The following is a 14,804-nucleotide window of genomic DNA, read 5'->3' on the forward strand; positions in this document are numbered from 1 at the left end:
CTGATTAATAGACTAAGATAGTAGAAGATATCACTGCTTGATCAAGAAATTCTCTTTTACTCAGTCTAATTTCTTCCCATTACATCTCTAACAATAACTTTTTCCACTGCTGTTTTGGTACAGTTCCATAGGCTATGGGTTAAAAGGATTTTTGAATTACAAACCAATTTTTTTCTAGTTGTTGGAACCTCTGTAAGTACTAATGACGTAGATTTTCATCTGGTTACAGTCTCAGCACCACATATGAACCTATCACTTATTGACTAGCATATATATAACAGACATCCCCAAGTCTAATAATAGTTAATAGTACTACATGGTAATTATAACATCTAGATTGTGGACTTTTCTACAAACGAGAGTGCTACTTCTATTGTCTAGAGACAATGCAATCTCTAAGAAACCTGTAAAAATCTATTCATATGAGAAAAAATGCACAATTAAACTGCACTATTAATGAGTTCTTAGCTTTATTGAGACTTAATATTATGTCAGCTACTCTTTTATTCACAGGTTGATACATTAATAGACAAAATAACAATATTTTAACCCAGAAGTTTTCAGGAAACAGACTATTGCATGGATAGTCATAACTGAGACATTGGAAACATTTCAGCCCATTTATCAAGAGTATGGAGCAAGTCAAATCATACGTGTAAAGAAACTATATGTTATCAGGAAGTTATCTCAGAAAATTTATTCCCCCTAAAAATGTATGTAATAAAATGATTTGCTCCAAACCAGTATCATGCAGCATATTTTATAACTAATAGAAAAGTCAAAGTTCAACTGAGCTGCTTTTTGACTAACATTACAGGAATTGTGAAGCAGCAGATAGACAGCCATATCAAAGATCCAGATCAACAGAGCAACGTCCTGTGCTAGAGCGGACCAACTCCCGCTCCCGATCCACAGAGCGTCCTGACTCAAACCTCATCAGGTCGATGCCTTCATTAATGACTGGAAGATCTGCCCCTCCTTCACCTGCCTTACCGAGGTGAAACAGACAAATCAATCGGACTAAACCCCTTCTGCCCCACCAGCTCACCATTTTATTTTCCCAGTAGCTAATTGGTATCGCCTCATCCTTAGCTGATTGCTAGCAGCAATAGATACTAACCCTTTCAGTGTGAACACACTATTTATATTCTACTCTGGATATAATGGTGTGGCTACCATTGCAAATTGCTTGCTAACAGTATTTAACTATGTTTGTTTATGATTTCTCATTTGTCAGGAATCCTGGATGGTTTCCACATAAAGCACCTCATAACTATCATATTCTTCTCTTACAGAATGAGTAATTATTTGTGTTCATCAGACATTGCTTATGGAGCAACCATCATAACATCAAATGAAACTATTTTTTTAAAAAAAAAGTTTCTTTAGATGCACTGTACTAACTTTGTCTCTTACTTTTCATTTTAACCACCATTTTCTCTGACTACATTTTACTGTGCCATAGTCTGTACTGTTCCTGTTTGAGTACCCCTTATCGATATTTTGAGAATTTCTGTATATTATTCTTAGCTTAAACAAGCATAATACAATAAAAAGATGAGCACATTCTGATCTAGATCATGTTCAGGAAAACCCCTCTGTATTTTAGAACTGCAGAATACCTTCTTTTGTTTTCTGAAAGTTAGAGTTAGTATCATCAAATCCCCAGTGAAAGTTGAGTCGAATATCATTGTCTTTCCTCAGTTCATTACTCTGTTTAGACAAATTCACGTAAGCTCACTGCAACTCAAAGGTAATTTAAAAAACAAGCTGAGTAAAGATAATTGAATTTGACTTGTGAATAAATTTATGTGTATGTGGCTATTATATCCATATGCACGTGAATATGCACACAACACATTTTCTGGCTTGACTGTGTGAAAAACCTTCTTATGGAAGCATCCTCGGCCTTAATTTGGCTTCCTTTTAATGGAGAGATTTCTCTTTTTAATCAGGTCTTTTTCTGAATAGAGATAATAGTTTCCCTCTTGGACTGCAAGAGTCCCAAGTGATGTAAAGTCTATTTAGTCACATTATCAGTTCTTGATGATATTTAAGAATGACTTTGTCATTTAATGGCTGTGGTTTGTTTTGATATGTGTCTCATAGGTCACATCCTCGAACTGGGTCTGTCCAGACAAGTCCATCAAGTACTCCAGTAGTGGGGCGAAGGGGCAGGCAGCTACCACAGCTCCCACCAAAGGGGACGTTGGAGAGAAGTAAGTGGATGCTTTTCTCCCTAATGATATTACCAAATTGCTCATCAAGGTCGATTATATTCATTATTTTTCTTTTGCCATTACAGTTGAAATCTCTTGCGTTTTTGTGTACAGAGTTGGGATTTGGTAATGGTATTGCGTTTTCTACTGTGTTTTCAATTATGTTTTAACACCTATGAGACTCTTGGCTGACATGAATAATCAGCAGTATAATGCACACAAGGTGGACTATTACCATGATCCTGTTCCTTTTGAACTCAGTAGGTGTTTTGTCATTGACTTCAACAGGCACAGGAAATTATCCTTAGTATGTTGTTTAGTGACAAAATTCTGGCTCTTTTGGGAGTCAGGAACCTAGTTGATGACTTGTGGGCTCCCCTGGAGTGTATTACAGAATGCTTATATAAAACCTCTGCATCTTGAGAGAGGAAGAGCAAGAAGACAGGTAATAATCTTTAAAACAAGAAATGTCAGATATTTTCTGATTTACGTTTTACTGGTACTGTAATTGTGCCTATCTTTAATGTCTGTTAAAAGCACTGGTTGATGGAGATATTTTCTGAAATGTTTAGAAACAAAGGTATATAAATGCATTCTTGACAGCAAATACATTTTCACGATTCTGTTTCTACTAACTAGGCGTGCCGTGCAAAATCAGTCTAAATGGCCATAAACACTCCTTTTTTTTAATCCTTCTTAACATGTATATTGTATCTTTAAAAAAATTCTGTTGTTTTTAACCCCTGTACTTTGGTTCCTTTTTTTGTTTTGTTTTTGTTTTTGTTTGTTTTGTTTTTTGTGACTTTCCGTAGACAATGGAGACAAGGAGATAGAGTCTTATGAAGGTCTGTACATAAAGAAGGGCTTGTTTTTCACCTGAAAGCCTTTTTTCAGAGGCTGTATAGGGAAAAACAAACCCAACTGCAATTGATGTTACTTGATTACACAGACATAGTCAGAATTATTGTCATAATGATTTAGTCTTTATTTTTAGACCTGTGGCTCAAAAATTTTACAGGATTCTGTATAAAAAAGGACAATATAAATAATACTATCTAAATATGATTGTCATTATAAAAGTACCCAAGCCTGTACTCATTTTTAAAAACCTAGAATTTACCCTATGGCAAATAAAAGCATTTCAGCAGTTATGTATGTACATTTCCAGGATTAGCAGATATTCAGGCACATGTTTATATATAAACATTGGAGGATATTTCACATGCTTTATGTTAGCCATTCATTTAATCAGAATAATGTTTTTATTGCAAATATTTTATTTTTTATAGTGTGATACATTTGCTGAATTAGTAGGCAATTTGAAAATATTTTGGGAAAAAATATTGCATTGAGATAGTCTTTCAAAAAGTTAAAATATTTTTGCTTAAAATAAAATCCCCTTATATTTTACAGTATTAAAACAATTTAATTTCCTTAATAACAAGCCACAAGATATCAATTGCAGTCCTTGGTTGTACCACTGAGGGTCTTTATGTAGTATTACTGTGTTTGTCTCATCAGACTTTTTAATTTAGTATTTCCAATGTTTACAGTATTTATTTCCATTTTGGAAACAAAACTTCATGAAAAGAAAACTCTTGTTTTTTCAGATCATCGCTCTATTATATTAATTTCTTTGTCACCTTATGTGTTGTGAATTGCTTATATGAAATAGAGTCTAGATATTCCAGGAAATAATCACATCTAATCACATGATGTTTGCTGTCATTGCTCTATATGCTTTTATGTTTTTCCACTCTTCCCTGCTCTTTGCTTAGTATATCTATTTAGACTCTGAGCTCCTCAGAGCAGCAATTGTGAAGTGCTGTATATTTTTACTGCGTTTGATTAGAGTGGGTTGAAGTCTTATTTATTATTTACATCATAGGTTCTATAGAGAGAAATGTAATAAATACAATAAAATAACTATTTTTATAGGAATTCTAGAATTTTTCCTATGGTAAGTACTGGTAGGACTTGAGGAAATGTCTTTTTATTCAAAAACTGAGCACTATTTTCCTTTTACTTTGTCTTTTGAAAAAAGTAGTCTTTTGGAAAATCTGGTTATGGAAAATTGTCAGATCCATAGATTCTGATGTTCTAATGTGCAATCAAAGCATCATAAGTGACTCAAGATACAGTAATAAGAAATTTCATATTGAACTTAGATATATAAAGATGGTAAACACTCTTAAAAACCTAATCCATAGGTACAGCTTTCATAGAATATTCTATGTAATTTTCTGTCATGAATTAAGATCTCATATTATAAAACCAATAGAGTTTTTCTTTGAGGATTTTTCCATCCTTCTCTAGGATTTTCTTTCAAGGGAGTAATAATTTTCCTTAAAAAGGGTAGTGCTGTGTAAGAACAGCAGATTACCTAACTTTGTTCAGTGACAGAATATAATTAAGATTAATAGCAGTCTTTTTACTGTGGAGAATTGAATTTTACAGGAAGTTATTTTAAGCAAATGAAGTACGAGTTACAAAAACTGAAATTTAATAGAATTCGAAATACTGACTATCATAGAAGCAGTTTATGTTAATATTTTACAAATACAGCATCAAGTAAACATGCAAATTTTGTATATATTTGAGTAATTTTCAACGCCTTTTTTTACGCCCCAGTGATAAAAACTTTTGTGTGTTGTTGGGAAGGCTACATGACCATACCAAACACTGTTGTCACAGAGTAGTCCTTTCTGCTCTTACAGAACTCATACTTGACTCAAATGAGAGAGGTGTTTCCATATTGCATGGAAATGTGCTGTGAAGGTTAAACTTTCTGTATTTTGAAATCAAGGATTTTATTGTCAACTGGATTAAGTTAAAACCAAACTAATTAAAAGAGTTAGTTAAAGGTATCTTATAGGCAATGATGAATTGGAAGTCATCTCAGCTTTGTAAAAGAGAAAAAGAAAGAAGGAAAAGCATATCTCTTGCAGACTCCTACAGTGGCTCATTTAGTTTGCATACATTTGAATAATTTGTATTTCCTGCAAGGTTGTATCTGCATACCTTTTCTTTAAATGTCGTACAAATGCCAGAACTCAAGTAGAAAGAAGGGAGTAATTTGCTGCTGGAGATAATTTTTGTTACAGGGCAGCACTCACTAGAATGTGGAATATGGTGTGTTTATTTATGTCTGACTAGAAATGCAAGGGAAGGAATCTACAGGGAAAACCCCAATGCTTTGGGTAATTGTTCTCCAAATTAGGATCAGAATCAAAAAACCATTGATTTGGATTAGATTTCTTTCCATGAACTGTATTATGAGGCTGGGAGTTTTTGCTCCAGGACGTGTAGGTGCTTCTTGAATACTTTATTTCAAAATAGCTCAAATTGTTTGCTTTCAAGAAAGCTACCTGGGAGTAGCTATGAAGGACCATACCTATCTGTGGTGTACTGATCCAAACGTTTTATTCAGTGTCCCATGTGCTCAGTAGAACATACAATATCCTTAGTTATGTTGCATTTAGAGCCTTTTATGGTCATGATATTTTTGTTAATTCCTTAGGTTGCCACTGCTCTATTTATTGCAGTATCAGAATTTCCTGTTCAGAAGAATGACTGGGTATTTCTGAAATGTATGTCATTGCCTTGTCTACCCAGGCTAAACCTTAGCATCTAGGCAGTTTGGGTTTTGCTTTAGATTTTATTACTTCAGTATATTTTCATGTTTTGTGGCTTGAAAATAGTTCTCTAAAGATGTCTGGGACCACCTAACAAATTACTACTTCTGAAATGCCAGAAGACATTTTTTCAGCTATACTTTTGCTTGTATATTTTTAAATTACACTAGAGATAGAAATATCTTGTTTAAATGAACATTTATAGAAAGTATTGTTAAATTGAACTTGGTTTTAGAGCTGAAACGTTGATGTACTCTTAGTGTTCTGTATTTTTCGCACTAGTTGACAAGAAATAAGTAGTGCAGTATATATAGTTCTTAAGGGTTAACATTATTTTTTCTTTATTTATATGTGGCTACAATGTATTTCTTTGTTCTTACTTGCCTTGGCAGAAGGATGAAATCACTGACTGCTTACTCCTAATTAAAATGGAACACCATACAGTGAAAGTTTTCAGTGCATTGTTAATTACTAATCAGAGAGAGTACTTTTTCCTGATATAGATTTTTACTTTTCCTTTTAAAAATAAGCATAGCCCTTTCTTTCTTCTTTCCACTAAAACATCCCCCCAACCATTCACCCAATCCTAAATAAATAGAAGATCATGTTAGGCCAAACAGATGTAATAAAACCTTAAAATTTGGAAATGAAGTGCTCAGAAATTTAACAAATAGTAGAACTCAGTAAGGATTTGCCTTTCTATTTATGCTCCATCATAAAGACTTTAATTATATGATCTCATAATAATCTCATGTCTTGGGAAAGTTATTTCAGAACCTGTTAAGGCCTGACATTAATGCTGATTAACTGTCCTCTTTTAACTTCAGGTGTGGGTAATCTTTTTCCAGAATAAAATTAGATATGAAAATTAACAGGAATATGGAATTAACAGGAATACTTGATTAGATTTAATCAGGGATAGCTAAAAACCATTAGTTAGTGTTTGTACCTCTCAGGTACAGATTTGAATCTCATAAAGGGACAGAGGTATAGTGACAATGTACTGTTGCAACTCATGCAGTCTGGAATGGAAGCTACAGAGACATTTTGATGGTTAGGAAAGCACAGATACTACTGACAGAAGTACATGCCATTTATTTTAAGGGGTTTTATCTCATTTAGAATATAATTTAAATGAGAATTCATTCTGCAAAATGAAAATTAATTTTATAGTTGTTTACATAGCCCTTCCCTACTTTGATGGGAGACACAGAAAGGTGGTTATAATAAAATTGCAGAGGACCAGTATTGAGACTGGTCAAGATACTTGATCAGCTATGATTTTGCAGGGTTTTAAAAATATATGGCATATGGGTATTTTGTTTGATAAAAATGGTTGATCAGATGCATAGAATATAGGATAGGAGCTTAGATTACCTTCAGCTTGGCTATAAACTTGATGGCTTAGGCAAACACTGCAGTCTAAAAGATAGAAATATAGAACTTTGCACCATCTTTTTTGTGTGGATACTTCTGTGGCACTGGCCGTACTATGTTAGGAACCTTCATTCTTGCACAGTGTAATTTGCATTTTGTGTGCTTGACAGCAAGTGAACAGAATAGGTTGGTTAACATCAGTAACATGGCTTCCTTGGAATACTTTCTGAGTTTGGGGTTTTGATTTCAACTATGAATTTGCAGAAATACACCTTTGGAATGTGACTGTGGATGCTTAGTTCACTTTCCTGAGAGGCAGCAGAGTCCTCAGACCCTGAAGAGTATTAAAATATTTAAGTTGAATTGGTACAATTTCCATAGAAAAACTTGAACAAACTTTACCTATAACCCAGAGTTTAAAGTGCTTAATTAAAAGGTTCTGACTTTTTAAGGGACATCATAGCTTATAAATTTCTCTTGGATTGGCAAAAGCAGAAATTAAACAGCTTTATGAAATTTGAAGTTCTTACTGTATAGGTCTGAGATTACAAAAGGCATAAAAGGAAAATGACTGCTTATGGCAGCTATTGTTCATTTACCTTTCAGGGTATTTACATTAAAAAACCCCATTTTAATTCAACTCTACTGAAAATGGTTTTTAGACACATCTTCTATACATTTGTTTCTATGAGAGAAGGTTGACTGTATAGATGATATCCCTGCTGAATATTTTATTCGAAATTTTCAATGTCCTGATTTCAATTGGAGTTTAAATGTCCTGGTTTTATCATGGAGTTGTAGAGCAGAAATCTAAGCACAGAGTAGTTTGCATTGCACTGCATTGATTATAGCCTGAATTTCTCTATTAACAATACCCTCCTAGAACCAGTAGTTTTAAAATTACTATTACATGCTAGCTAAATCTAAAGTCAAGTAATTCAATGAGCTATTTAATTGAACATAAACTTGTACATGTAATGAGAAAACTGGAAAGAATTCTGGAAACAGAGAACATGAAAAATCAATAAGCAATCAAAATCTGAGTCTTGAAAAACTACACTATATTGAATCCTAGCAAAGCTGTTTTATAAATAATTGACATTTAAATTAAAGCAGACATATGGTATATCAGTAATTCAGTTTGACACTCTTCAATATTATTACTGTTGTTACCCTCATGAGCTTTGTCACAAAAAAAAGCTGTGGTTCTTTATTAATGACATTAAAAATATATTGGTGTTTCTTATCATTAATGGCACTTTCACTGTTGTTCCCAACAGTATTTTCTAGTATTTAAATATGCTCTAGGCAACTGTAGGTACTAGTGGAAAATGTCTTTCTTTTTGTGTTCTAACTACTCTGAAATCCAAGTTAAAAAAGCATAGTATCTGGCAAATTGAGGATATTTTTTTTCCAAGCTGAAAAAGCATTTTCGTTGTTTCTTCTGCTCTTTCTAGGCTACCAAGTATATCCACTAGCTTATGATTAATATACTATTTAAAATATGCTGTTTGAGAATGGAGGCTTGGACTTTATTCCCAGAAAAACTAAAACAAAGCCAAGCAGAAGATTTAAACTAATTATCTACCAATATCTGTCTGTTTTCTCTGCTTTGCTACTTATTTTCTGCTTTCCAGTGCTTAAAAGTTTTGTAAGAAATTGGTGACAAAGAACATTAAGGGCTGCATACAAGCATCATTACTTGCAGAAAGATCTCAAGGGAATTAGCTAGAAATATAAAGGAAAACTAGTACAACAATTTATTTCATCTTTGATTCACTAAAAAAAATTATTTCTGCCACAGACTGAGGGTTTGTATGTGATTGTGGATGTCTTTTGTTTGATGTTTTTCTTTTATTTGAACAGCTTGTAACAAAGCATGTGTGTTTTTTGTCTCGCTTTTTCTCCCATCCCTTGCTTATATAATGCAGCAGGACCTGAAGAAAACAAGCATGCTGGAGTTGAGGAGGCAGAGGTTGAGGCAGGTCTGTCTGACCACAAGTGCCTATCTCCTTTAGATATGTTTTCCCCTGAGTATATAAGGAAGCTTTACCAGCCAGCTTGTAAATATATTGAGCATAAAAACCCCAGAGTATATTTATATCATTTTTTGAAAGAACAACACAAATTCATTGAGTTTATTTGTCAGTTGTGAATGCTTAAAATAATTCAACACAACAAAAAGTACCCAACTATTTTACTCTTTTTTCTTCTTTTTTATGTAATTACTCTGTCACTATGCTCAAATAACAGACTTAGCAGATCTGGGTGGGTACCTCTTAGCTGTGGTACAATCTACTTTGCATTAATAATTTTTACATGCAGGAAGTAAACTTTTTTGTATCATGACAGGTTTTTTTCCCCTTAGTTTGTATAAGCAGACTGATGCTGGACAAAAATAGTAGGCAACTACATTAAATGGAAATACGTCAATCGTTTTGTATGATGTCCTGCATCCTGCTTGGAAGACAGTTCAGTTATTAGTGTGATGACAACTGACAGTTCATGATCAAATCAAACAGTTGCAGATACTTTTTCCACTCAAATATGGTGTGTTTAAAACATAAATTTAATTTCTAATTTCAGGAAACAGCCAGTACTGGTTCAAAAATATGCAGAGATCTAAAGATATAATTGCTCTGTTCTTCAGTTTCCTTTTCAAAGGAAGAATCATAAATGCATACATTTGCATTTACATGCCGTGTTAATAGGTTACATTCTGTTGTCCGTAATTAATTAACAGGTAATAATTTCAAAAAGTGGTGGAAGTGTGGTGTACAAAAAAAAAAAAGATGAGTTGATCAAGAAACACGTTTAGTACTAGCTGGTAGGAAAAATTACTGGCTGACAAATGTATGCCTAGGATGCTAAATCCTGCTTAAAAGTGTAAATGTCTGAATCCTGCATCCTGAACCCTCTTCCCATTGTTATTTAAGAGAAGAAAATAGAGATTAGTATTTTCTTCTTTAAAAAACTTAGGAGTAATTACTGTGATGGGACTCATTACTTGTTCAAAACTCTGGATGCTAGAGTAATTTCATTTTTATTTCAGTGGTGCAAAGCAGGTTTACTTTTTTAAAATTTTAATTCTCAGTTAAGCATCCAAAGTGTTCTTTAAGATCTTCGCCTTCCCGTTTTTTGTTATAGTACAGTTTGTTTTTTTATTGCTGTTGTTATGCTTCTGTCTCTGTGGTGTTCAGTGGGGTGTGTGCTGTGTGCTCTTCACTCTGTGTTTTGTGGAAACTCAAGCCTACTGCATGGAGTTTTGCTCACAGGTTGCAACAGGTTTCTGTGTGCTTGTAGTTACATCGTTCTTCATCGTAACTGTTCCAACTGTTAATTATCATTGTCTGTTTTTAATGTTGTAAAGACTGTGAGGAAAAACATCAAACCCCACCTGTTAATGGGCGAAAAGGCAAGTTGATTATGATATTGCTTATGAATTGTGGATGCTTGAGAAATTGAATTTATTTTTTTGCTGCATGTGTGTGTGTCGCTTAGTCCTACTAGCTCAAAATTAGTAAGTTCACATATGTTCAATTCCAGTGTGTTGTTTTACTTCTCGGATATAATTATTTTGAACTGAATTTTAAAAATATTTCTTGGAATCAAAATCTCCAGATGTTTATGTTTTTGCAGCTAACTGTGTTACAGAAGATATAGTTTACACTAGGCAGATATGTGATCAGGTTGGCTTTGGAGAGCTAAGGGGGTAGGTTTATATTTCTTCTTATTTTGGAATTCCTAGTCTGCCTTGCCCTAAGAAACCAAAGACAGTTTGCAAACACCCACAAAATTGTCTGCATTGACTGCATTGTCTTCCACTTTTATATTGGGTCTATATTCTTTTACATTGCTTGGATATAAATTTTAAAAGCTTGGCACTTTTCAATGTGACTAGAAAAAACTGACCATTTTAATTATCATGTACTTCTAGAGAAAGGCTTATGTTATTAGCAATCATTTCTATTGTCTAGTTTGTAGTAATGTTTGATGTTTTCTTTCAAATGCTGTAGAAATAAGCTTAAGTCAAAGCACTGAAATATTAACATGAAGATTTAGGTTTCATATCTAAAAAACAGAACAAGAAAGTTGCAAAAAAAAAACGTACTTTGAAGTTTTGCTCGAGTTCACGCTTCTAAATTGCTTTGATAATTTTGAAGAAGTATATTACTACTTTTCCATGTACTTCTAAGACCTTATTACATGTAGATTTTGTGTCATTCATGTCTTCTGCCAGTGAATGAAATATAAACTAGGTAATGTCTTGGATTTATTAAAATTTGGGTATTCACTCTTACAGTTTCATCTCTACCAGGAGCCTACAAGGGGTATAGACCCAGTTACACTGTCATGGACCATTCCTAGCTGTCTATTCCCCAGAACAACTTAGCAGAGGGAATACAGATATCAGGAGAACAGGGATTGTATTTTGCCTGTGCTAGCTAGTTCATTGTCTGGGAAGGACAATCACACTATTTTTTTTTCTCTTATACCAAGTGTAGACAAGACCAAATGGAGTGCCTTTGCAGAGAAGGGGCTGTGTCACCAGCCTGTCAGAGCAGTCTGAGGGGTCACCTCTCTTGCTCTGGTGGCTGTGCCACTGTAGTCCTGAATGAATCCAAATCTGGGAGTCTACTGTTGTAACTGTAATCCGTGCTACTTACCAGACAGTTCAGTGTCTTACTTTTAAGATCTAAATTCCAATTGTAATAAGATTGGAGGCTTTTGCCACTGACCTGACAAAGCTGACAAAACAATTGATAGTGATTTAGTCAGACTAAAGTTGGTTGTGTTCTTGGTTTATCTTCCACTCCTTCAACAAAACCATTATTTTATACACTTATAGAGCCTGAAAGATATACATTGCACAATAAACTAACTACTACTAACCTCTTTTTAGACAATGTGTTTCATACTTTTATTAAGTTCTCTAAGGCATCCATAGTGTCTACTATTGAATTTCAAATATTTATTACCCAAACTGTCATCCCTTTCCAGTGTTCCTCAGGTCTTTTGCATTTCTCTTTCATGTATTTTGTATTACATCTTTTGATCATTTGAGTTTGTGAGAAAAGGATCCAGGTAATTCTGCCCTTTACTGTCTTAATTTAGGGTGCATAGATGATGTGGTTACCAAAGCAAAATTTTACATGTTTCCTATTCCCTCACTCTTCAGAATATTTTATAGGATTACATTACAGATATATTATGGGAATCAGGAATGCTTTGCAGTTCTCATCTCCCAGACCAAGAAGTGTCTGGAGCATATTTGTGTCTTGAGTTTATAGCAAGTCAAGAGCCAAGTCTCTGAGTCCTGCCCTTTCTGTGCACTCTGATTTCCAAATGCATGGGAGTCCCACCACTCTGTGAGCAGTCCGGATGCCTGAAGGAATAGAACTGAAATTGTTGTACTCCAGATTATTCTAAACTGTTGTGCAGTTTAGACACAAAGTAAAGAATTTAGGTGACTGAAGGGCAAACTAGGCAGAATAGAGGGACTCCAGTCAAGGAAGTAATGACAGATGGACCTGCTTAACTAACTTGCAGAAGTAGTGTTCAAATACACTTTTTTTGAAAAACAAGCAGGTTCCTGTCAGGGCAGAGGACGCTCTCATCTTGATGGCTGCTCCGAGCATCATCTTTTTCCATTCTAAGACCATTTGGATTTGTGCAATTAGGGCCTACACTTGCCTGAACTACTGAACATGATTGCTGTGGGTCTCCTAGGTGCTTTCTCTTCCTCTGGCTCACTGACTCCAGACTTCACTAAGGGACCACAACAGCTTCTGAATTTTGCATGAGAAATGATACTGGATGTGTTTCACGTGGGCTGTGAGAATACTTAACATATTCCTATGTGTTATGAGTACCTAGAGAAACACTGCATTTTAATTAAATTCTAGTTCAAGCAAAGTAAGGTTTAAATAAAGTATAGACCTGGTTAGATTGTGCTAGTTGTAGACAGGCACATAACTTCATGTTGCATGATGGGAAAAGAATGAAATTAGAAACCCCCCACAATACAACAACACAAACCAGTAAAAATAAAGTACCATTAAAATGCTGTAGGCTGAAGAACCTACATTCTGCTAAAATTCCGTATGATATATTATGATATTTTACAAATTTAGCTCTAAAACTACCAGGGAGATATTACAGATGAGAAAGAGTCTAGCTACTAATTGTCTGTAAATACCTTCAAATTTTATTTATTAAAAAGTTGAGTTTGTTTGCATTTTTCAAAAGTACATGGGAAAACCACATGTCATTTTTAAGACTGGTGTGTGAAAATGGGATGTCATTTTATCTGCTAGACAAACACAGTTTGTCTGGTTACTAACCCAATGTTTCAGAAGTAATGCAGAAGAATGAAACAGGCCTTTTGGTGCAGAGAGTATTTGCATGTAAAGATGTATGTACAGTTTCCATGTAAATTTGCATGCAAATTTGAGCAACAAGAAAACTTTTATGTTATTAAGTAACATTGGCATTCAGAAAAACCTAGAGCTTTCTGAAGAAACACATCTGTATTTTTCATCTTTGTGTAAGCTGTTGATTGTATTTTCTTTTCTTCTTGGTTGGTATTAGTGCTTACATCTACTGGCTTTCAGACCCTTTTTGTGAGCAGAATGGCTTTTTTTACATTTTAGAATGGTACCATAAGCTTCAATCTTAGCTGCATTTAGAAAGGGTAGAGCACCTGTGATTGCTTGCAGAGCTTTTAGTCTTTGTGTATGTGTTTGTGAGAGATGTATAATCATATAATACAAAATTATCTTTCTGCTTAGAAAATGTTTGAACACTTACTATAAGATTGCATCTTTTCAATAAATATAAAATAACATGGAAAGAAAATCCAGAACCCTTTATCAATCTAAACCTTACCCTCTGAATTCTGCAGACTGAATTTGTAGGCTGTTCACATTTCCTTGGATGCACAGAGTATTCCCTGACACACAGGGCATGGAAAACTGAGGAGACACTATGGAAAAGAGGTGTAGAGCAGAAGCTTGTACTTGGATCCATATTTATTTTGGACATTACTTTTACTTTTCTTTTTAAAAATATTCATTATTCATTAAATTCTGGAGATATTTTGATTTTTATTATGTTTACCTATTGCAGCAGTATGAGGATTGCCATATCAGCTCCTGACTAAAAATCCATGTAGCCCAGTGTCTGGTCTTCAGCAGACCAGGTGTGGATGCTGAGGGAAAGGGATATAAGCAGGACAAGTATTCCTGTGTTGGGAATGTGTGGCCAGCAGGAGCAGGGAAGTCATTCTTCCACTGTACTCGGCACTGGTGAGGCCACGCCTTGAGTGCTGTGTCCAGTTCTGGGCCCCTCCATTTAGGAAGGATGTTGAGATGAGGCTGGTGAAGAGTCTGGAACTCTTCAAGTCCTATGAGGAGCATCTGAAGGAGCTGGGGGTGTTTGGCCTGGAGAAAAGGAGACTCAGGGCTGACCTTATCACTCTCTGCAACTCCCTGAAAGGTGGCTGTGGTCAGGTGGGGATCGGTCTCTTTCTCCAGGCAGAAACTGACAGAACTAGAGGACACAGTCTTAAACT

The 14,804-nt window shown here is 34.7% G+C and overlaps 1 protein-coding gene across 50 annotated transcripts in view; it reads left to right on the plus strand.

Annotated features, from left to right (window-relative positions):
• Nucleotides 1-14,804, plus strand: part of RIMS2 (regulating synaptic membrane exocytosis 2) — a 453,673-nt gene that overhangs the window by 316,231 nt on the left and 122,638 nt on the right. For 25 of the 50 annotated variants that reach the window (XM_039706156.1, XM_039706153.1, XM_039706151.1 and 22 more), the window contains 2 exons: nucleotides 818-997; nucleotides 2,110-2,219. In XM_039706156.1, the coding sequence (XP_039562090.1) occupies nucleotides 818-997; nucleotides 2,110-2,219 (290 nt within the window). Of the gene's footprint in view, nucleotides 1-817; nucleotides 998-2,109; nucleotides 2,220-3,031; nucleotides 3,065-14,804 lie in introns of all 50 variants that reach the window. The other 25 variants (XM_039706150.1, XM_039706103.1, XM_039706152.1 and 22 more) reach the window with 3 other exon arrangements.

This window comes from Passer montanus, unplaced genomic scaffold (assembly GCF_014805655.1).
Source record: "Passer montanus isolate IOZ18808 unplaced genomic scaffold, ASM1480565v1 scaffold19, whole genome shotgun sequence".
In the NCBI taxonomy this organism is placed as follows: domain Eukaryota; kingdom Metazoa; phylum Chordata; class Aves; order Passeriformes; family Passeridae; genus Passer; species Passer montanus.